General features: G+C 43.1%; 1 protein-coding gene across 4 annotated transcripts in view; it reads left to right on the top strand.

The window, feature by feature from the left end:
• arhgap21b (Rho GTPase activating protein 21b) overlaps positions 1-23,489 on the top strand; it is a 49,603-nt gene that overhangs the window by 5,944 nt on the left and 20,170 nt on the right. The window contains exons 3-8 of one of the 4 annotated variants that reach the window (XM_020044747.3): positions 2,150-2,263; positions 13,340-13,516; positions 13,820-13,841; positions 17,933-18,025; positions 19,428-19,506; positions 19,615-19,669. In XM_020044747.3, coding sequence (XP_019900306.3) covers positions 2,150-2,263; positions 13,340-13,516; positions 13,820-13,841; positions 17,933-18,025; positions 19,428-19,506; positions 19,615-19,669 — 540 coding nt within the window. Of the gene's footprint in view, positions 1-2,149; positions 2,264-13,339; positions 13,517-13,819; positions 13,842-17,932; positions 18,026-19,427; positions 19,507-19,614; positions 19,670-22,076; positions 22,368-22,413; positions 23,258-23,489 lie in introns of those variants that run through there. The other 3 variants (XM_010885007.5, XM_010885015.5, XM_020044754.3) reach the window with 3 other exon arrangements.

Consider the following 23,489-nt stretch of genomic DNA (forward strand, 5'->3'; position numbering starts at 1 on the left):
CTATTTGTATATAAAGAACCTGTTTTAACACAACTACAAAAGATTCAGGAGAGTTAAAGCTAATGGAAAGGAGGAATGTTAGTGACCAAAAATACAGTTTATCGGTTAAATTTGTTGATTGGTAGGAATGTTTGGGTCAGTTGTTGCATGTGTATTTGCGTTAAGCTGTCACGCACCTTATTTATCACACATGCACAGCAAACAACCTCATTTCTGCAGAATGTCAATCACTGTTTGAATGGAGAGCAGGAGACCTCAGCTCCTCAAACTGCTAGGTGCAGCATATTTTTAAACATAGTCATTGCGCAACAATTCTGTATATTCAGTTGCGTGTTAAAAACAGTTGTAATAACCATGAGTAAAACAAAAGGAATGCACTCAAACAGTAGGTTGGATGGCTATCTGTGCATTGAAATCCTAGTATATTAACAACATATCCCAGTTTTTGCATCTTTAGATTCTACCCCTTTCCAAATGTCGAATGATTTGATACCCAATACTGTGGAATGTAAAGACAATTATTCCTGGTAAAATTGGCGCAACATTTTTGTGATTATTCACAGATGAGACATTTTCAAGTGTCTAAAATTTCTTTCATCATTACATTTCCCAAAAGGCTACCAAAGGATGCCGTCTTGCTAATGCTGTGAATTATCAGATTAAAGTATAAGGGATGTTTAATTCAGATGTGAAACTCGTCAGAATTCATTTGAAATTGGCTATGGCGCTTCAGTGGTGATGAGCACATTTGGCTCTCAGACGTTGTATCAAAATAAATCCTGCTAAAGTAGTTTTCCAAATGTCTGATTGTGCTTGTAATGTCTGGGCCATTTCCTGATAGCTCAACCCTTACAGTATAGTATGCAGCTTGGTCTTGTAATCATGACGCGGTGCATTGTGTGATTAATGCGACAGATGTGAACCGGAAGTCACATTTAATCATCCGTCTCCCGCGTGTGGATGCTAAAGAAAAATTAGTTTATTTATCTGCCATTGGATACCTATAGAAATGAAAAGGCTGGTTTATTGTCATTGTAGTACTAGACTTTGTTTCATGAAATCAATAACCGTTACATGGTCCTCTATCTGGAATCACTTTCCAACTGAAAGGTCCCACTTTGCAAACTAATCATTTGTTATGAATAGTGATTGGCAACGTAGGTTCATCCCCAAGTCAGGTCTCCAAGCTTTCTGGGCGGCACTGGGCTTTAACTGTCTTTTAGATGAATAGATACTGTAACATTTCAAATGTAGATGTACATTTATTCTGTTTGACCTTTTTCAAAAGGGGTGTCATGAGTAATAATATTTATTTACTGCAATCTTAATATATTAGGCTGTCATAAAATCTTCACTCACAATGCAGACTGCAAGGAGATATCCTAAATTCCTTATTCAGTGTTTGTTTTCTTGCTTTAACAGAAATGTAGTCAACTAAATGTCAGCAACAATTTATCAAATATGATATAGGGGGCAAAAGGTTGGGGACCCTGTGTTAGAAGGCAAAATAAGTGACGACTGACTCTAGTTTATTAAAACAGAGTTGTGCATGCCAGTGCTTAAACGCCGTAAAACACACCGGAACCTAGCTATTATTTGGATTTGTGATTGGTGGTGATGTGTTTAAAAGACTGATCGTTTCACCTGTGAGGGAGAGTGAAATCCCTTTTTAAAAGCAGCAGTTTTGGATGCACTTATCATGTGACGAGGGCACCTTTTAGTAATAATGCTTTTTTGTCTTTTGTCTGTTTGGGCTTAAGCAGTCCTCATAAGGATTAACATGGCAGGAGAAAATCCCTGACTTTACTTGTGCTTATCTCCTTCACGGCAGTCGAGTCATTCCACCAAGATACAAATGTGTAAACAATCCAGAGCGTGTTACCTAATGTGAAAAAACAAATAAAGCATTGTTCCATGACTAAGCCAGATAATGTTTCTCAGTGCATTCCAAGTTATGCTATGTCCCATGTAGCACATGTATTTGGTTCTAGTCCCACTAAGAGTAATGGTTATGTTAACATGCTCGGGCAGCTCCCATCTAGTCAGTGGGGGCTGTAGTACAGACAGGGGTTCCGCTGAGCTCCTAAGACCCCAGGCGATTGTGTTATGAAGCAGACATGATTATGATGCTCTGCTCTCCATTCCACAGGGTGGTATTAAAGGAACCAGAGCTTCATGGAATTTGCAGCACTCCCTGCTTCCTCTGCCGCACCCAGTGAAAATCGCAGATAGGCATTCTGCTAGTGATTCATTTGGCGGAAAGGTGTGTTTGTGTGTTATTAGGGCTTTGGCTTTCGTGAAGTCTCACAGTTCAGAGCCAAAGCCATGCATATTAGCTAGTTGTTCACTTTTTGAATTGCTTAGTTATAAATTACTTAGTTGCAGGTTTGTAGTTGCAGGAATGGGGCAGACTTGGACTGACCAAGTAGCTTACACTTTCTTTGTTGCCTCAGGCGTCACACAGTGTTCAACAGTCCTTTATCACGTGATAATGTTCTTACTAGTGCCGTCAAACAATCGCGATTAATCGGATGATCTTCGGGAATTAATACCTATTGATCATAATTTGTTAAAACATACTGCGTTTTATTGTTAACTATGGTGTGCTTGACTTGGAATTAAGTGCAGGAGCGTTAACGCCTTATGTTTCTGCCCTCATTACCACAATAAATGTCTATTTGTAGCCCATGTCAATCTAAATCGAAGGGTGCTTGTCCCATAGTTCTATGATCATTATGAAGCCACCAAATACAATGACTGCTACAGTAGGCTGTTGTAGAAACCCATATTAGCCCCTCTTATCTGGAGAGCTGCTGGGTGTGCAGGTATTTGATCCAACACTTAATCACACCTAAGCTTTTTAAGGAACTGTCCTTTGATGTGGTTAGAATGGAGTTCCGGTGTCTAAAAACTGTAGCTTCTCCTACCTTTATTTAAACAGGCAGATCAAGCTGAGACCAAGGTCTCTCTTACTGTATTAGAGTAAGTAAAAATTTGTAAAAAATAAATAATATATATATATATAGATAGATATATAGAGATAGATAGATATATAGAGATAGATAGAGAGATAGATAGAGATAGATAGATATATAGATAGATATATATATATATATATATATAGATATATATATAGATATATATCTAGAGATAGATAGATACTGTGTGCTATATATAGATGGATGGAAAGCACACAGTAAAATGGTTTTGGATCAGACTTTTGAACTGTCTTATAGGCCCAAATGTTTATAGTTTACTCTAAAAACAAGGGATAAGTGATTTGTATTTCCTGCAACTTTCTTGAAAAGCAAATGGCACAGAAATGTACCCGTTTGGTGCATAAAGAAAAAAACATGACTAAATGTATTCATTGGTTTGTTTTCCTAATGCTGATGTAAAGGGGAGCTATTTAGTGGATGTAAAGAATCATCATCTTAGATTTCGATTGGGGGCCACCAGAAAGTCTTCCAGGCAGTGTAATCATTTGCATGATTCCTGTGGCCATTTGTTTTGCATGCTCCGTCATGTGCACTGCATAAACACTGCTGACGACTGGGCTACAAGTACGTGTGTGCTTTCCAAATAAAGGGCAACTGCACTTAAATATTAACTTCTGAAGTTGTCTTGTATCTTACATTTTAGTCATTTAGCAGACACTCTTATCCAGAGTGATTTACATTATTGAGTTTGTATAATATGTACTGGGCTCCACTGGGTATTGAACCCACAACCATGGTGTTGAGAGCCATACTCTACCAACTGAGCTACAATGGACTACTTAAAGCTTTGTTAACTGAAAACAATCTTTTGTTTATTTTAAGAGTAGGGATTCTACAGACTAATTAACCGCTAAATAGTTTAATTTCTTTCCCAAACATTAAAATTATTTGGCCAACATAAAATGGTATGTGTACATATACAAAAGGAAAGACACGTTATTAAATAAAGTTTTTGAAATCTTAATTTGAAACCTGAAAAAAGGGTTAATCCATAGGACCTCTAAAAGTTGTATAGGTTGTTAAAATTACTAGGATTGCTCCTTAGGCTTTTTGGACAATGCCGGATTCCATGGCATATTGTCCGATTTCTTCAAAGTGGATAATCTGCTGCTTACAGCTCATTTCAAAGTGTTTACCTATGCATTCAATGGCAAATGTCCAATTGAATCATGAGTTCATAATAAAAAATATTCCTCTTTTCAATATAATCTCTTTTTAACAAGTACATGCATATAAACTTCTTACAATATTAGGCTACTGCATTTTCACTAAACTAAAACCAACATTTCATGGAGCTCAGCTCTGCTGCTGTCGATTGATTGATATTCCTCTCAGGCTCTGTGTGCCATGCACAGGATTGAAAAGATACAGAAATAACAATCAGTGAATATTCACTTTAGGACTGCACGATTTGGATAAAATATTGAATTGTGATTTCTTTGACAAATATTGCAACTACGGTTTATTTGCGATTTTCAAACATGGGTGTAAGCAGTGTAGATAATCTCTTAAAAATAAAGATCGGTGGCGCCGGCTGGATTCTATGTCATAGTACGTACAAGAACCGCCGGCTGGATTCTATGTCATAGTACATACAAGAACCGCCGGCTGGATTCTATGTCATAGTACGCACAAGAACCGCCGGCTGGATTCTATGTCATAGTATGCACAAGAACTGGCCGCCTGCTCGTAGGCTGCCTGTAGGCCTAATGTCTAGGTTCCCACGCACGCACATACGCAGTGCTGTCTACTCCGAGCGAGCAAGAGAGATTGATTCATATTGTTGTTGTTTTTATAGCCCGGAGATACAGTTGGCATTAAGCACAAAATCAACAGATTCCCTCATTTAGCAGCATCATCCCAAGAACAGTTAGGCCTAAAGCTAGTTACAACAATATGCAACAGTAAGACGAAACCAAGCTGCTACTATAAATAATCTGAAATGCCAGAAGAGAAAATAAAATAGCATTCCTACCTATTTGAAGTTTCTGCGTCTCCCTGTTGCATCAAACTCTCAAATGTCCGATGGCTATAATGTTCTTTGGCTTAGGGTAACGTTATTGAGCGGGTCCAGTCAAAAATGCGTCTAAAGCACGTTATTAAAAAAAGAATCCAAAGACAGGATCTGCTGTTGCAATAACAAAATCATTTACAAAAGGATTTATGCATGGTGTGTACAGAGGCACTTATAGAGATCATAGCCTACATTATGGGCTATAAAACTGAATCCAAATTGAGTTGAACTTGAGTGTTTAAAAAAAAATTATTACACAATTACAAATTTGAAGTTGCAGCCTGTGTCAAAACATTTAAGTATTCGTTTCTGCTGTTTCTCAACCCATATTAAGTAGCCTATGTTTGTAGGCAATGTCATTGAAGCTGAAACTTTTAATAACCATACTGTTGTGTATATGGGACAATATCTTGGTGCCACTGGCTAGCTTGACGCAGATGTCTTCACTAGCAGTTGCAGTGTTAACTCAAACTAACATTAAAAATCCATCAAGTATTTAAATAAAATCTGTCCAGGTATTTAAGTAGTCCACAAACAATCTACAGCACCCGCAGGAAAAGCTAGAACGGACGTATATGCTGCGTTGCCTCATGTGAAGTGCATCTTGTTCACTTATTTTGGTGTGGAAAATGAGTTAATTAGTCGATTTTAATATTGCACTTGTCAATATTCCAATTTCAATTATAATTTGTGCCACCCTAAACCTCTCTAATTCACATGCAAAAATGTGTATGGAAATTAGGGCTGTCATGATATCTGATTTTCACTACACGATTATTGTGGCCAAAATAATTCACGGTAACGATATTACCGAACGATATTACCGAAAATGTCCAGTAAAATAATCAGTCAAATATATCTTCAACTTAGTTTAATGATAATAACGCCTAGTGAATAGGCTACGAAAAGGTGTTAATTCAAATGCTAGTGTATAGGTCCAGACATAGTTTAAGCACATGCATCTTTGTCCATGAATAAGCTATGGAAATACCGAAAATAGATTTTGGAAAAATCCAACAACCTTTTTTCCATGTAGATTGGCTACTAAAACAGTGTGTCTTTGCGGATCTCTCTAATGCTGTACAACAATTTTTGTCCAAAAGGTTATCCCCCTCAAGTCCACAAAAAAGTATGTTTTCCTTTGGCACACTCTGAGCTTAATAGTGGAAACAATTCAAACTACCTTTCGGTGAAATTAGTTTGGAGTTCAGTTGGGGCCACTACCAGCTGGGCAGTAACATGGGCAAGGACACGCACGTGATTCACCTCCTCACCCAGCTAGTTATTAGCCTTTATCCTGAATGGGGCTGGGAATAATGTCAAAATTAACTTTTGTTTTATGAAACTGTCTGAATGACATAGCTATTCTGAAACACAACATCACAATATGTATTTACTCTGATTAATTTCCGCCATCGCTTCAGAAAGCGGCTGTTTGCTTCCACAACGAGAAGTTTTCTGCTCAGTTTTAAGTGTGCAGTGTTGAGCTTCTGTTTTGTTCCCATCTACTTGGCTAGCAGTGTGCTCTAAATAACGGTGTCTTTCTGTGGAAAACAGGGCAGCATTCCAAGCAGCATTCCATTTCTCCCTTCCTGATTTATATAAAATTCACCGTTGTGACGTGCCTTATCATAAAGGGGTTAACCAGCAAAACCACATTCCTTTAATATATATTGTGTAATATTACAAATATTTGACAACGGTGTATCTAACATATCTCTGAATTCTATAGTTATAATGTTACCTAGCAACTTGAGGCTCAAAACGACTATAAATGCCAGTGCTCTCTCTTGACAGCAAGACAGGCTGGCTAGCTAGGTACATTTTTACCTCAGTAGCTTAAAACCAATGTTAATATCTGCCTTTTGAAGTAGTTATATAGTTTTGAAATCATTAAAAAAAAAAAAAAAACTTGGTTCAACTTGGTAAAGAATGTTTTCAGTTCAAACCTATGGTTATCACAGATATGGCAAGCCTAACTGGATATCTGCAAAAATGTCAGGGTTGTGCCTGGTTTATTTTTTTTTTCCTGAACAATGTTCACTGAAACCCTTCCCAAAAGGCCTGGAAAAGTATCCCATATCATGGGGGGAGATCCACTGTTTTAATTGGCTCCAGTCATTAATGTGAGATGCTTAAAGCATCTTAATCAACTTAATCTAATTTTATGGATTCCCCTATTCGATTGTGTTGGATGCAGTGCCACCGCCTCTTCTTGGTTTTCTAGTACTGCAGCATGAAACAGGCCCATTGGCTCAAGTGAGAGAAGCGAGAGCTGGGTGCTCAGGGAATGTTCTGCTGGAATGTATTGACTGGGTCTATCACCACAGTGTGGGACAATGAGAGCCCTGCTAGGCATCTGTCTGTCAAGACTAAGGAGCGGCCAGCCAGTAAGCCCTGCCACCCTCTCCCCATATCAGAGGACTGAAGGGCCTGGCATGAGATCCAGTTTTAAATTAGGTCCGGTGAACTATGGTTGGCGTACCCTTAAGGATCAGGAAGTATTTGAAGCCTGCCCATGTCATTCATAAGCTCTTTTCTATAGAGCTATATTATTTAGAGAAGATGGCTACTACACCGTTTTTTTTCTACTGGATCCTGTGTCAGCAGCTGGGGTGTTGTTTGTCCTAGGAGGAGTAGGGGGGAAGTTTCTGTAGTACAGCTGTCAGATTGTCACTTCTGGTGACTTGGGCAAAACAGCTTAGTTTTACTGCAAAAACAAATGGTGAATCTTGAAGGTTGCAGTTTTTGTTTGTGTGATGATGAATGTGGTTTGTAGCTAATCCACTTGCTCTAAGTGCTGATAGAGAAATCTAGGCAACAAATTGGAAGGCATGTTTATTATAAGAAATGTGCTGTAAATAGGGAAAAAATACCAACACATTGGCAAGTTTTTGTTTCAGCAGCCAGGTATACATAAAATCTAAATCTGATTTTTACCCTGAAAACATTATTAGTAGGTTTTTGTTGGGCTTTAAATCATAACTTATGCTTTTAAGTACTAACCCGTTTCCAAAATAGTTGGGACTGTGTTAATTGCAAATAAAAACATAATACAATAATGTGCAAATAATGTATCCCTATATATAATTGAAAATAGTATAAAGACAACATATAACATGTTGAAACTGTTATTGTTTTTGGAAAAGTACATTTTGAATTTGATACCAGCAGCACATTCAAAAAGTTGGGACAGGGGTATTTTTTTTACCACTGTTTTGCATCACCTCTTCTTTTAACAAATATCTATAAGCGTTTGGGAACTGGGGAGGCCAGTTGCTGTAGTTCTGAAAGTGAAATATATTGCCATTCTTGCTTAATATAGGATTTCAGCTGCTCAACACTTCAGGGTCTCCTTTGTGATTGTCTTTCGTTTCATAATGCGTCAAATGTTTTCAGTGGGGGACAGGTCTGGACTGCAGGCAGGCCAGTTTAGCACCCGGACTCTTGCTGTGAAGCCATACTGTTGTAATATATGCAGAATGGGGTTTGGCATTGTCTTGCTGAAATAAGCAAGGTATTCCCTGAAAAAGATGTTGAAGCCTTGTCCCTTGCATACAGAGATTTCTCTGGATTCTCTGAATCTTTTAATTATATTATGTACCATAAATTATGAGATTCCCAAACTCTGCAGTTTTCCATTGAGAGGTGTTATTCTTAAATTGTTGCAATATTTGCCTGTGTGGTCTTACCCAGAGTGGTGAACTCATCCCCATCCTCACTTCCGACAGACCCATCCTCTCTGGAATGATCCTTTAATACCCAGTCATGTTCAATCAATCAATCAAATGTATTTATAAAGCCCTTTTTACAACAGCAGTGGTCACAAAGTGCTTTACAGAGACACCCAGCCTTAAACCCCAAAGAGCAAACAACAGTAGTGTAAAACAATAGTGTTACCGACCTTTTTCCAATTGACCTAATTAGTTGTGATATTCCACCGGGTTTAGTTTTGTAGCATTGCACAACATTTCCAGTCTTTTGTTTGCATTTTTCCCAACTTTTTTGAAATGTGTTTCTGGCATCAAATTCAAAGTCGGCATATAATTTTCAAGACAATAAAATATCTCAGTTTCATCTCTTGATATGTTGTTTTTGTACTTTTTTCTATTCAATATAGGGTTTAAATAATTAGCAAATTGTTGTGTTCTGTTTTTAGTTACATTGTATTCAGTGTCACAACTTTTTTGGAAATAGAATTTTTCTCCCAAAAAAGTTAAACACTTGCTGATGTGTGACCAGAAGCGATTGGGTGCTGCCTTCGCTTGAACTCCTCATTCAGTTTGGCAGGCTGACTTGTGCACTTTATTAAGATTCAATAGCTTAATAACCAGGAAAACAATATAGATTAATGTCTGGTTCTAGGCCGAGCCTAGTAGCCTAGCTTCTTTATTGCTATTTTCCTCATCTTTAACATAAAAGCAGAGCCAAATGGAATGGCAGTGGACATCAGCAGTTACACCAGCCGTTTCAAATTCCTAGGAGCTGCAAATCACCATACTTCCGCATACTTCATCGAAGTGCAGATACCTTAGATCAGAAAGCTTTGGGGAGTTTGGCGGATCACTGTGTGAAGTATCAGTTACATTTATTGACTTGACCCTGACACCTGCTGGTGTGTTATACTAACGAATGTCGCTACAATAGTGAGGTGGGATGGTGGCTTTGGAGAAGCACTTTTGCGTTATTTTGAGACGCTACAATCTTTACTATGACAATCTTTACTATGACAAACCAACCAGGAAGTTGTGCGAGAGTCAGAGAACAGCAGCTACAGCTGAGGCGCAGTATCAGAAACCTGTTTGGCCAGTTTCACTCAGGTGTCATGCATTTGCGCCTGCAGCTGTTTTACTGCAGCCATCCAGTCATTGGCTCCTCGGTTGTCCCATATACCTCTTTTAAACTTTTGTTTCGATGCCAATGTGTTCTGAATGTAATTTTCTCTTGTTTTTGTATTACACACTAGATAAATGGTGAACCCTGGAGGTTACTGATTTGCATCACATATACGCAGCTAAACAGACGTCTGTTAACTGCATTTAACCTTTTTTTCCATTAAATGTCTGGTTGTGTGTTAGCAGTTCGATGTTTGTGTGAAGTTGTGTGTTTTGTAGTGTGTGTTTTGGCTGTTCAATTACTCCATCTTGGCAGCTGTTTTGACCAAGTCAAAACAGGATTGATCTGGATCCACCTCAAAATGTTTGCCAGCTCCTGCATACAATTTTTATCTTAAACAAAAAACAACCATGAAAGAAAAGCAACATATCCAAACCAACAAATGACCTGTTTGTTTTGCTGTGGAAAGATGTTGTCTTTCGTATTTGAGGCAGTAGCTCAAACGTTTGAATTTAGCCACTGAGCTGGTCTGTTTCAGTTACCAGGTAGCTAAATCCACGTAGTGACGTCTAGCCTACTTACTCATCACTTTGTCCCAGGCAGCGGCCGGGTTAGCGTGAATGCTAGCTCATCACATTCCTGGTATTGTGGGTGAAGCTCCGGCCTCGGAGGGGAGTGGGTAATGGTGGAGGTCTGCGTGAGGCCAGGGAGAGAGGGTAGGAGGCCAAACAAAGGAAGGACTGGCTGTTTGAACGCTGACTTTGCTGAGAAATGTGCTCAAGCTGTGACTTTGAGCTTGTGAATTTGGAAATAGGACCGGTGTGGACCGGTGGGGTGGAGCTAGACACCCCAGAAGGTGTCTAGCTTTATATCCCGAAAACACAGCTAGAGGGTGTTAGAAGCCATTTGCTCTGCCTGGAGTTGCCAACACGATGAAGCAAGGACCTTTTACACCTAACTGGTCACTTAGGGGGGAACCTCAGGGAACTTGTGTAGATCTATGTTGTTACACGTCATTGGGTTTGCTTTTGGAAGCTAGGGACTCTTGGTAACTTGATACCATTTCTGGTGTCTATCCCATTCACAAGAGGGCGTTATCAGTGTGGTAAAAGCATGGAAGAGTTCTGTTGTTAGAAGAACTAGCTGGCACTTTAATGATATGAGAACATAGCAAGCTACCTGGCATTTTTAGCTTTCCACATCATAATTAGAAATAATAAATTCTATTGCTTGCTGCTTTAACCTACATCAGCATGCTTCCAACACTGGTCTGCAAGCCAACGCTGGTCCTTGGGAATGCCTGCTGGTCTGTGTCATATCCCTCTTTTCACTCCGATGACTTAAACTCTGTCACCTGTTATAGGTCATTAAAATAAAGATTTGACTCAGTAGTGTCCCAAAATGTAAAATTAAATTGCTTGTGTGACTATTAACTCTTAAAACAATTCATTGTGTTTGGACAATATATTCACAGGACCACTCAAAGGTGTGGACACTTGCTCATTTGATAAGGGTATTGGTTTTGCTATTTTCCGCGTTAAAATAATAGTGAAGACATCAGAACTATGAAATGACAGATGGAAGCATGTAGCAACCAAAGCCTTTTTTTAAAGGCAAAGGTCAATATGGCAATGACGTAGCCTTGGGCATAGCCACACTTGGGCCTAGCCAGCTTCATGAGGTAATTGTCATGGAATGTCAGGTGTGCCGTGGGATTGCTGCCGTGATAGTTATAAACAAGGTGATAACGTAGGTGTTCTGTTATGGCCTCTGCTGCGAAGGATGAATAAATTGGTTACCAGCCAGAAATTTGAATCAGGCCTATAGGTTCGATATCCGCAACAAAACTGCTACTGAAGGACACCAGTAAGAAGAGACTTGCTTGGGCCAAAAGACACAGCAACTGGATATTAGACCTGTGGAAATCTGTCAGATTCTCTGTTATCTGTTTTAACCGCTGTGTCTGCGAGATAAAGGGAGTGAAGGAATTATCTCAATCTGTGGTTCTCACCGTGAAGCATGGATGAGAAGGTATGGGGATGTTTTGCTTGTAAAACCGTGTGTGTGTGTGTATATATATATAATAGCCTGTTTATTTAGATTTGAAAGCACGATCGAGCATGGCTATTGCAGCGTTTTGCATTGAAGTGCCATCCCATCTGAGTCGCCCCTTGTGAGACTATTATTTGTTTCTGACCCGAACATGGCCTGAAGCGCTCCTCCAGGCTGTGTAAGGGCTGTTTGACCTAGGAGGCTGGTGGTGTGGCTTCCCCTGCCCCCTGCCCCTCAACCCCATTGGGATGGTTGGGGATGAGTTGGGAGGGAGGGAAGGAATGGCACCCAAGTGCTCAGCATATACCAGAGTTTCAAGACACTTTGTTTGGGTTATTACAGGATTCTGTGTGTTATTTCACAGTTTAGATGTCTTTTATTCTACAATGTGGAAAATGGTAAAAACCCTTGAATGAGTACAGGTGTGTCCAAACGTTTGACTGGTACTGACCATAAATTGTAAAAATAAAGAAGTGATGGGCTATATTTTTTTATGCTAGCGGCCCCCAGAGAAGTAAGACTATGCTTTGACGTTCTCCGTGAGATGAAAGTCTGAGAAACTCTGACCTCCAGTATTATGCCTGTTTGATGTGCTGCTGTTGAGGAGGTGCATTCACTTCCATCATCAGTTAAAAACAGAACAGAGGCCCGATACTTGGATCAGAGGGGAAAATACATGGCTAGTTGGTAACCGGTTCTACCGTTTTGCAACATCTGTATATCCCTTCTTATAAAGCTTCTTTTAACTAAACACCTTTTGGTGTGGAGTCTATATTTACATGTAAGTAACTTAGTTGATGTTCTTATGTAAAGTGACTTATAAGTAAGTGCATATATTTGCATACCTTATTTGTAAGGAAACTGCAATATTTTTTTGTTGTTCTTTGTTTAAACAGTTTCTCCTCATTTGATGTCAATGCAAGCATGTCTTCTTCCGAAGCCTTCTGGCATGACCACGACAAGCTGGCTTTCTTGCTTCCTCTGTTTCTCCATATGAAATACTGTTTTATTATAAAAAACGTTGTACTTGCGGGTGTAACCTGCAACATTATTCCTGTTTGTTATGCTTTTCACTCCCCTCAACAGCTAAAAACTAAATTACATTTTTAAATTGGTTACAGGTTCTGTCATTCCATAGCCTGGAGTCATTTCATAACTCTTTATTAAGCCTTCAATGCAATAGATGGTTTGGGGTGGATTCTGATAAGGGTATTTTATTGGTTTGTTTTATTTAAATAGTTGTTGAGGGTGTATTGGGTAATCGGTATAAAATGAGCTGCTTCCTGCACAGCACACTAAGCATCCCAAGAAAGCAACAGCACTGCCCCTCTCTAGATGACCTAGTCTAGAAACATCATACGTATCTAGCATTGTTATTACTGTTAATATTTCAAACCAGGCTCATTGCTCTCTTGTTCGTCTCCCTCTCCTTCCCCAGAATGACCTCACAGAGTGGACTGAGCTGGATGATTCCCAGTTGGATGAGGATGAGCCCTTCTCCTCGCCAGGGCCAAAGATACTCCGTCTGCGGCGTACTTCTCAGGGCTTCGGATTTACCCTGCGCCACTTCATTGTCTACCCGCCAGAATCGTCCGTGAAGCCATACCCCTTGCTGGTAAACTTAGCACCACAGCCGCGCTCTCAGGAACATCCCAAAGCTATTCCACATACTGGAGTTTACTGTGGCGCTCCTGTTTTGGTTGCAACTGCACGGGAATATTCAAACCAAAATGATGAGCCCTCTAATCAACTTACTGACCATTCGGAACTTACATAGTGATCATTGCTGGTGGCAAGTTACTAAATGATAGATTTGATCTGCACTAAAATTGTGTAGAAACAGTTGGTACGACATCGCAGACCGTTGCTGCTTCTCTAAGGACATTAAAAGTTGTTTAACTTGTTTCTTTTGGTACAGGATGAAGAGCATGGCTGCAGAGGTGAGTTGAATGAGTTAGTCACCCCGTGTGCCCCACCCCCGTGTGCCCCACCCCTGTGTCTGCCCCCCCCCCCCCCCGTGTGTCTCTCTGTCCCCACCTTGTCTGTGCCCCCCCCCCCCCCCCCGTGTCTCTCTCTGTCCCCACCTTGTCTGTGCCCCCCCCCCCCCCCCCGCCGTGTCTGACCCCCCCACCCCCCCTTGTCTGTCCTTCTCGTGTCTGTCCTTCTCGTGTCTGTCTGTTCCTGCCCCCCCATGTTCCCCCTGTGTCTGTCTCTCAGTCTTTCTTCCATCTGTCTTTCTCTGTCAGTCAATCTTCAATTGTCTGTCTCTGTATATTTAACCCCAGTTACGTGTGTCTGTCTCTCTGTGCCCGTCTGTCTCTCTGTGCCCGTCTTTTTCCCTGTGCCCACCTGTCTCCTTGTGCCTGCCTGTTTCCATCCTTGTTAATCACATGGCACAGTGTGGTCACAGATGGACAGGGAGTCCCACCGGATGTATAAATCTGAAGCATCAGGTCGTCATTTCCATCCCCACAGGGAGAGGAAGCCCAGTGGACAGACAGTGGAAGCCTATGGAGGGAATGGAACTGGGCCCACATTCTGCAGATTATCTCAAAAATGATCTCATTAATCTTCTCTTACCAAAGGAGAATGTGGGCAGAATTTAAATTTTTCTAAGTGAAAAAGTATTTTTTGGAAGGAGGCCAAGGGAACTTTTGATAATACACAGGGTAGTCGTTTCATAATGGAATCTTGCTAGAATGTGCCCAAATATTTCTCTAGCTCGTGCTGGTCTCTGCCCAACTCATTTCCTAGGTTCTGCCCACTCGGCCACACTGGCTTCCAAATGGAAATGATGGCTTGTATGCCATCTTGGTTTGGTTATACACATTTTTGTGTGGCTGACTATTGTGTTAGCATGACCTTTGCAGTGACCTGCCTGAAACCATGTTCAGCAGCACCACCTGTTACTGTCCTCAACTGACCCTTGACCTTTAACCATCGAGAATTAGTTTCCCCTTAGTCCTCAAAACAAAACATTTGCCATTGCCCTTGTTTTATTAGGTTTCAGCTTTTCTCCGTGCGTGTTGTTGTACCGTTCCATGTAATTCTTAATATTTCTGTGATCCTAATGTAGAGCTTGCCAACTTAGGCCCTGATGAGTGCTTTGCATTTTTGTATCTAATCAACCCACAATGAGCCGTCCCTTTCTCCTGGTGTGGTGAGCTTGTAGTGGGAGTGTGGCTGGGATCTCTCACTGGATCCTGTGTCAACTCACTGTTTAGTCTGAGTGGGCCTCTGTGGACCGTAGGGGTGTTTGTTGTTCCTGGAACCAGTCCAGCTAGAGGTAGAATATCCCCTGTTTGTTTGGACTTGACTTAAGCAGTGTCGTAGGCTATTGGCCTTTGTCCAGTAAAGAAACTGCGTACGCAAACATTCCGTTAGGGAATTTGTTAAGTAAATAGTTTAGCGGTGTGCATAAATACTGCAGTAATGTTTTTTTCTTCCAGTGAAAATATGCCAGTTCCTGTAGGCATAATGTCTTATTTACATAGGACACTAAAGAAATAGAGTGAATGTCTAAAGTCCCCTCTGTAGAATTGAATGAAGGTATTTTCTGGTTGAACATTGGCCTACTATCAGTCTTGGTTTCCAATGTGCCTTAGTAGCAGCCTAACCATAGAGATCCAGATTTAGGTGTTTTCAGTGTTGTTGTTTTTGAAGGTGCTTTTTCCTGATGTTACCAATTAGGTGTTTTCCTTTGCAACCTCTTGCCGATTGACAGGTTGACCTAGAAACTGTAGAGATTCCTGAAATATGAGCTGTTTGTACCTGGCAGTGACCGAAAACCCCTGAAGGATGGTTAAACAAGGGTACTGGGGATTTCTCATGGTTTAGGGTTCTTTTGAATAGGAAATAGGTTGTTTTTTTCCCCGTACACATATAGATTCCTAAAGTGTAATGTCTGCATGTCAAGACCAGTTTGTCCACCAGCCAATGTGAAGAGGGAATCTCTCCACATGAGTTTGTGGTTTGACATTGCAGTCAACTTTAAAGGATAGTTGAGACGGACTAATCTGCATGGCCAATGGCTTCAGGGGAGTGCCTGTCTGTGTGGCCCAGTGTTTCTCTGAATCCCATTGACTCTCCCATGCCTGGCATGGGGTCACTTGGGCTCCCTCTGCTGGCTGTTCTGTTTTATTGGTCTTTCAGTGGACTTACATCCACCAAGGTTCTTAAGGTTTAATAGAAATATAATTCCATTTGTAGAGGAAATGGAAGACCCTGGGGTCAAGATTTCAAGTGACTCCTCATTCCAGAGGATTTGGAATGTCTGGGCCTGACTGAGCACGCCTTATTGATAACTTCAGCAATGGTCTCAGCAGCAGTCAGAGTCACTACTTGTTATATCAAATCAGGGCATCGTTTGTTCCTGAACCAGCGGTGTTGTGCTGGTATGCCGCAGTTCTGTCACTCGCCACAAGTGGGAGTCTGATTACAATGATGTGGTTGTTTTCACTGTTTCGGGGATGAGGCTGGTGTTGCAGCATTACATAACACATTGTGTGTGCTTGGACATGCTGGCAATGTTGACTGTCTGCTGGAGATGCTCATACCGCCTAGCTCTTTGAAAATGTACGAACTTTCTGTAAGTCGCTGTGGATCAGAGTGTCTGCTAAATGACAAATGTAATATGATGGTGTAGCTTGTCCTGCGTGGCTCTCCAACAGAGACGCTCCATGGCTCGTCTCTGAGATACACTGCATCAGCTCTTATTGCTGATCTATTGTGTCTGTGTCTTAGCCACCCTCTGTCACACACAGAGAGAGGGAGCTCTGATGTCTATGAAACACCCACGCTCTCGTCTTTTCCCCACTCTGTCTGAATCATGCAATGTTTTGAACACTTGTCGTTGTACCCATTCAGCGCACACATTCGACTATGCACTCCTTCTGTATGGCAAAACCTGCCCCGCAAAATCATCTTGCCGACAGCGGGAGGACCTTCCCGGGGCTGCATCATGCTTGCCATGAAGGCTCGCACACTCTGGAACAGGAGTCTCAGTGCTGATCACTGATTCACCAACTTATAGAATGAGAAGTAGTTGGGCAGAGCTTTGAATGTTCTGAGCCTGGAGCTGTTTTTCTGTTCATAGGGAAGGAGTGGGAGTTGTGCAGCCGGGCTCACTCTTACTGCTCATCCTCCCTCCCTTGCTTTTTTTTTTTGTTCTCCGCTTCCCTCTCCTCTGCAGCCAACCAGCTGCTAGGAGACAGGGCTAGAATGTGCAAACAGGTTTTCCTCAACTCAGACATATTCATTTCCCCTATCCAAATCCCCGCAATTTCACCCGCCCTATCAGGGGGCTGTTTTCTATTCTGTTTCATGCGCATTCAGTTGTGTTGTGCTCAGGCAATGTGACACAGATGGAGAGAAACCACACTGGCCTTCTCTCTGCTCTCAGTGCTTTAATTCACATGCCTTGGAATCTTGTGACAGACAGTCCATCGTTCTCTGATGCTCTCCCTCTCTGTGTGGTTCCCTATCATTTTCGTTGTCACATTCTATTTATTTCTTGTTGTCTGGCTTTCTCTCTCTCTCTCTCACACGCACACACAAACACATGTACAGACATCCTTCTGGCATTCAGTTTGAGTACAGTGGTCTGTAGTAATGGGGTTCTGTTGTCCTCGCTGCCCTACATTCAGAGTGGCTCAGTGTGGTTGGTGTTGAACTGACACTCAACTGTCTCCCCCGTTCTAACTGTAGGATAATGTAGGTCGCCTGAGATCAGAACCCTCCAAGGTCCCTTCACGATGACATCATTCCTTTTCTGGGCTTGTATGAATGTAGTATGACAGTGATGATTAACTTGTGCTAAACACTGTAGGTCGATGAGTTGTAAGTCATGCCAGGGTTGTGGGTTTGATTCCCCAGGGGGTGTATGCATGCACTCACTGCTTGTAAGTCACTCTGGGTGAGAGCTTCTGAAACCTATGGTAGGAGCAGTGCTGGTGTGTCACTGATGCCGTGTGACATCCTAGAGGAGTGGGTTGAATGGTTGCGGATTATGAAACATTGTCTTTGTTGTCAGGGAGACAACGGCACAGGCTGGAGCCAATGGACACCATCTTTGTAAAGCAGGTGAAGGAGGGAGGTCCCGCCCACGGAGCTGGACTCTGCACAGGTCAGTGACCCAAAAGGGACTTAAAACTGCTGTGCTCTACCTTCTGACCGGTTAGGACAGGATGAGTCATACTAACAATGTGTCATATCGTATCATGTGTTAGTTGTCTTTTAAAGACAACCATAATGCCTTTACTGTACTCACAATCATAACAACTGACTAAGTACTATTCTATGTAGTCATATCTCATTTAGTTATTTCATGCATTTCACAATTGAACTACACAAATTGAAATAGATGGGTTAGTTGGATTTGGCTATCCACAGCATGAAAGCAGCAACTACCATTCTTCAAAAAAAAAAAACGATATGATTGCGTCAGCATACCAGTGGAACGTTTTTACGAAAGCAAAAGGGTGCCTGACCTGGTACTTGATGGGTAACTAATAAACTGAACCTGAACCATATTGCCCAAAAGCTTCACTTTTGACTCATCTGTCTATAGTCCTATGAAATTATCACATAATCTAGAACAGAATTAAAATGGAGTCGTACAGTATATATAAATATAGATTTTATTAGGGAATCAACCATTGCGGATGGTGTCCCAGGGCAATGAACAGTGTTGCATTTGCATCTCTCGCATAGCATTTCCATTTTGGACTCATCCAGTCAGAGACCCTTTTGTCACACCTTTGCTGTCTCCCACAAGCCTTATGACATCATTCAAACAGGGTTTGATGTGGCAGATTTTCCTCACTTCCATCAGCGTAATTGTTTTTTTGTAAATGCTAACCTCGATTTCCTCCAAAATGCCTGTGTATTTAATGCGATTAGGGCCCTCTCACGTCACAGTAAATCCCACTGGCTTCGGGACAGTCAATGTCGAGATGTGTCCTGCATGGCGCATCCGATGCCTTTCTGGTTTTTATCATGCTGCTTGATCAGCCATAAAAACAAAACGGCAATCCTTGCGCTCCGCCGGAAACTTGTTTCCCAGTCTGCTATCTTGAGTGCACAAGCCATAAGAATGAGTCACCAAAGAGCGCCAAGACACGGCAACCATGCTGGATAATAACCCACACTAGTCGGCCAGTGCTAACCAATGGCCCCACCCTGCACTGGGACCTAATCCGTGAGCAGGGTTCAGGATATATAGCTGTATATAATGACTTGTCCTTCTGCATGTGGGATACTGAGTGTAGTTTTCTCAGCGGTTCTTCTGTGTTGTGGGTTAGTAAGAACAGCTCTGCTCCCTTAGGCACTATGTGACATCATAGAAGTTCTGATCAAAGACTGCTACTCTGTCAGCCCCAAAATGGAGGCTTTCTCTCACTGAGGCCCCAGCCCGCCACCTTTCTCTGACTGCCAGCACACAGGCCTATTTTCAAAGACCTTCTGTTTAGACTATATCACATACTTGCTACCGGTTGTTGCTTCTAAATCTTTTTCATCATCAACAGGAGACCGGATAGTGAAGGTGAATGGAGCAAGTATCATTGGGAAAACCTACTCTCAGGTCATAGCATTGATCCAAAATAGGTGAGACCTGAAATCTCAATCTTTCCTTTTGGTGTCACTGACTTATTTCCAGCTGGTCTGATGAAACAGTTTTTTCCCTGTTTTGAACTTGTGTCTGTTGTCTTCCAGTGATGCCTTCCTTGAACTCTGTGTGATGCCAAAAGATGAAGATATTCTGCAGCTGGTGAGTTTGCCAAATCACTAATGTACTCTGTTGATGTGGTCCCTGCCTACATGTATCTACTGAGTTAGTTAGGCTATTTACGTGATTCACTTTTAGGATCCCCCCCACCTTCAGGCTGCTTTATCTGGGTCTGCTATCCAGGACACCACACCCTGTCCACCCTACTGACTGGTGCCAGAACACTGTGTGCTGCTTTTCTCTTGCTGGGCTGCTTGCCTCGTTCTGACCTGGAAAACACGTCGTTTCACAAACAGCATTGAAACACACTGTGTTTAGTTGACTTTGACATGGGCCAACGCTCCACTGTCTATTAGGCCTGAGTGGAGATGCTGCAGGGAAGACGTTAACTACAGCTATGGACCGGGCCTATGTGTCTCAGCGTCTCTGTCCTTACAAAACCAAGATCACACATGTTACACAGCGTCTGACACACAGACCTCCAGGTTTAATCTTCCACACTCAGAGAGGAATTAAGAAACACTGTGTTTGGCGAGACACTTCACTGCATCAGTCAGAGCTGGCCGGTGCCTTGTCTACTGGCATGTAAAATATTCACCTCACATCTGCTCAAATAGAATTGCAGGGAGAAGGGTACAATGGTTGCCCTTACTGTAAAGTCCATGCTCACTAAGAGGTTGTGCCTGTTTATACATCCTATCTCTGTTTGTGAAGGACTGTTCAGAAAGGTTGGCTGAGTCCATGTGAGTTCCTCCCTAGTCTGCCTGACTGGCACACCTGGCCTATTGTCAACCTACACAATGTTCCCTATCAGCTGAATTAATCCTCTCTATTGTCTAACAGCTGAGACTATTAACACAGGTTGGAATGCAGTTACACTATCTCCAGTAGCGCAGATTATCTGGAGAGGCTTTTCCATGGCATTGACCACGCTACACTAACCTTGTGTCGGGTGTGGTTGAGCCTGATCTCTATCTCTTTCTGCGGCACGCCTTTTTAAAATGTTTGAAATATAGGCTGATGTAATATGAAGATCGATTGATGCCAGATGCCTTTCAGGTTATTTATTAAGCGCTGACTCAGAAGACTGGTTTCAGGGCTGTACATAATGGAGACATGGCCCTGAGATACAGCGTCCGTCTACTTTCTGGAGTAGTAGGACTTAGTGTTCTGAATGAACTGGCAGCCAGTTCATTCTCTCATGTTTAATGTCCTTCCCCACGACTAAGATTGTTACTTACAGAATCATACTGTCATAAATAAAACAATAATCTGTCTGGACAATAAATAAAAACACTGGAATCAAATTTGAAGAGCCACTTTTGCTCCATTTAGTTTCCTCTACCATGTTTGGTTTGATCCTGTCCCTCCCATTCCTCTCAAAGGCCTCTGCTGGCCCGTCCTGGGTTGGCTTGGCTGGGGGGTTGGATTCTGCATTGGGTTCAATGAGTGAACTGGCCTTTTGTTAAAAAAAAAAAATCCCAGTAAGCCTGAATTAAAACAAAGCCTTTGGAGCGTCAAGCTGGAATGCATCATGATGGAAAAGCAGAGCCTGGAAACGTCCACCTATTCCCTGTGCTTTTTGTGCTGGGACCCTCCCCTTTCCTTCTCTCTCTTCACATTGGCTTAAACCCCTCCCCTTTCTTTCTTCCCATCCCCAGTTTCTCTCCCCTCTGTCCCGCCTCCCCCGTCCCTCCGCCTCTCCTCCCCCCTCCCGGAGCTGCGTTGCACATCTGTTGCGCTAGCTAGCTGCCGCCAGTCCAGAGTGCTTGGCTGATAGCGGAGCGCCTGAAAGGGCCGGGCTCGCCAAGGCAGCATGACCAGCCACTGATCTAGCCGTCCGGGCCGGGGCTGGAGGATTAGCTGTGGCGTCTCACTGGGTGACTGTCATCAGTCAGGGGGGGGGAGAGAACATCTCACAGGCTGCGTGGAGACGGGCCACAGCGTTACATAGCAACAGCAGTAGCATCAGTGGCCAAGTGAAGGAGGGAGGGATCGGCATGAAGCAGTAGATCATCAAATCAACCGTAGTCAGCTGACTGTCTTCCCCCTGTGTTATGAACCGGTTGATGCTGCCGGGGGGTGGGTGGGGGGTGCGCAGAGCGAGAGACTGAGGGGAGAGTGACTGAGTGAGTGAGAGAGAGGAGGGGAGAGCGAGAGAGGGAGAGAGCAGTACCATCTGAGCTGAATGTATAATCAAGCAGCTGCTTCCGTCATGTGAGCAGCACCAGAGAGAGAGCGGGGGAGAGAGGGAGAGGGAGTGGTGGCAGCAGCTCCTTCAGTGTGCGCTACAACCCGGGCCGCTGCAGTCATATGGAGCGAGCAGCCCAGACATGGAGAACTCCCAGTGCTGTGGAAGGCAGCTGGCGCCCTCTTTCCCTGCCACCTTCACGTCGCCCAGGACCGGCTGGCACACGCAGGTGGCACCGCTAGAATGACAGCCCTGCCGCTGCCGTCGTCCGCTACCTCCTCCCAGCACGCCTCTACTGCTGCCTCTGCTGGACCACTTGGGCTCAAGCCCTGGCGTCGGTGTTGAAGGAGACACCACTCCTCCGATCCCTCTCTGCGTCGACAGTCTTTTAAGTGTTCCTTTCTTTTTTCTTTAAATGTGTGGTCAGCTCTGCTGTTAGCGTTTTCCCGATGCTTCTGTCATCCCCTGTCCCCTCACCGCCTCCTCTCAATGCTCTCGCTTTCTCTCCTGCTCTGACGGCAGCCTTTCTCAGCGGAGACCACTAATGGGGTAAGCAGGCAGCAGCCAGGGACGGTGACATGTTGATAATGACCCCCCCCCACCCCGTCGTTTACTCCTGCATGTTGTCATGTTGTCATGTTTTGGTTTGGAGGACGCCTCATAAGGTAATGTGCTGTTCTTACACTGCCGCTCTGCTAGACTGTAGTGTCGTCTGTTCGATCAGCGCCTCAGTGGGCTGGTTGTTGCTATGTAGCCCTTAGCGACAGGCTGGGAGGTGGTGATTCACCATGCCTGCAGTACCTGTTAGAGCGGGGGCCAGTCAAACCGAGCCGGCACCTTGGCAGGCACATTAGTCAGGCAGACTCGCCCCTTTCTCAGCCTCCGTTCCATGTCTGGCCCAGGCTTGCGTCCCAAATCCCCTCCTATCCCCTATATAGTGCACTTCGGGGTCAGAGGTAGTGCACTACAAAGGGCATGGGTGGAGGGTTTTAGACTCATCTGTTAAAAGGCTACTGAGCTCTAATCTCCGCTAATGTTAAAAGGAGGGGCTAGTTGAGCTCTGATTGTAGGTGCTAGCATAGCTTTACGTAACACTTACAATGCAACGTGAGGGACTGGGGTTTAAAGTCCACCTGATTGGGACTGGTCAACAGGAGCAAAATGTAGAATGGCGTTTGACAAACAGACGTACAGATTTGGGATCCGTGACTATGGAATGTGTGTGTGATCGCAGTTGTCTGCCGGAGTTTGGCCGAAGGAGTGTTCAGCTAGCGTTGCCGGAGTGTTGAGCTAACGTTGTCAAGCCGCTGTGGAGTATGATTACTGAGGTTAGGTTTAGTGCGGTGAGGAGGGTTGTGGGTGCTGGCTGCCCCCCGCCCGCCTTCATCTCTGTGAGTCTCCGGTCTCGCTCAAACAGTGCCAGCGCTGTTGGCCTGCAGGTGGGTAAATCTAATGGCAGGTTACTTTATTGACTCACTTCACTGTTTGGTCTCGCATGCCCAGCGTCTTCCCTTCTTGCTTTCTTTTTTCCTTTCCCATCTGTTGCTTCTTTGTCCGCTCTTTCCAGTCTGCTGTTAGGCCGGCTACTCAGTGGAGTGGGACGGAAAGGGACTGTTTGCGCTTACATATCGTATATGACAGAAATCAGTGGAAAGCAATTTTGGTACTGAG

This window comes from Esox lucius, chromosome 3, assembly GCF_011004845.1.
Source record: "Esox lucius isolate fEsoLuc1 chromosome 3, fEsoLuc1.pri, whole genome shotgun sequence".
In the NCBI taxonomy this organism is placed as follows: Eukaryota; Metazoa; Chordata; class Actinopteri; order Esociformes; family Esocidae; genus Esox; species Esox lucius.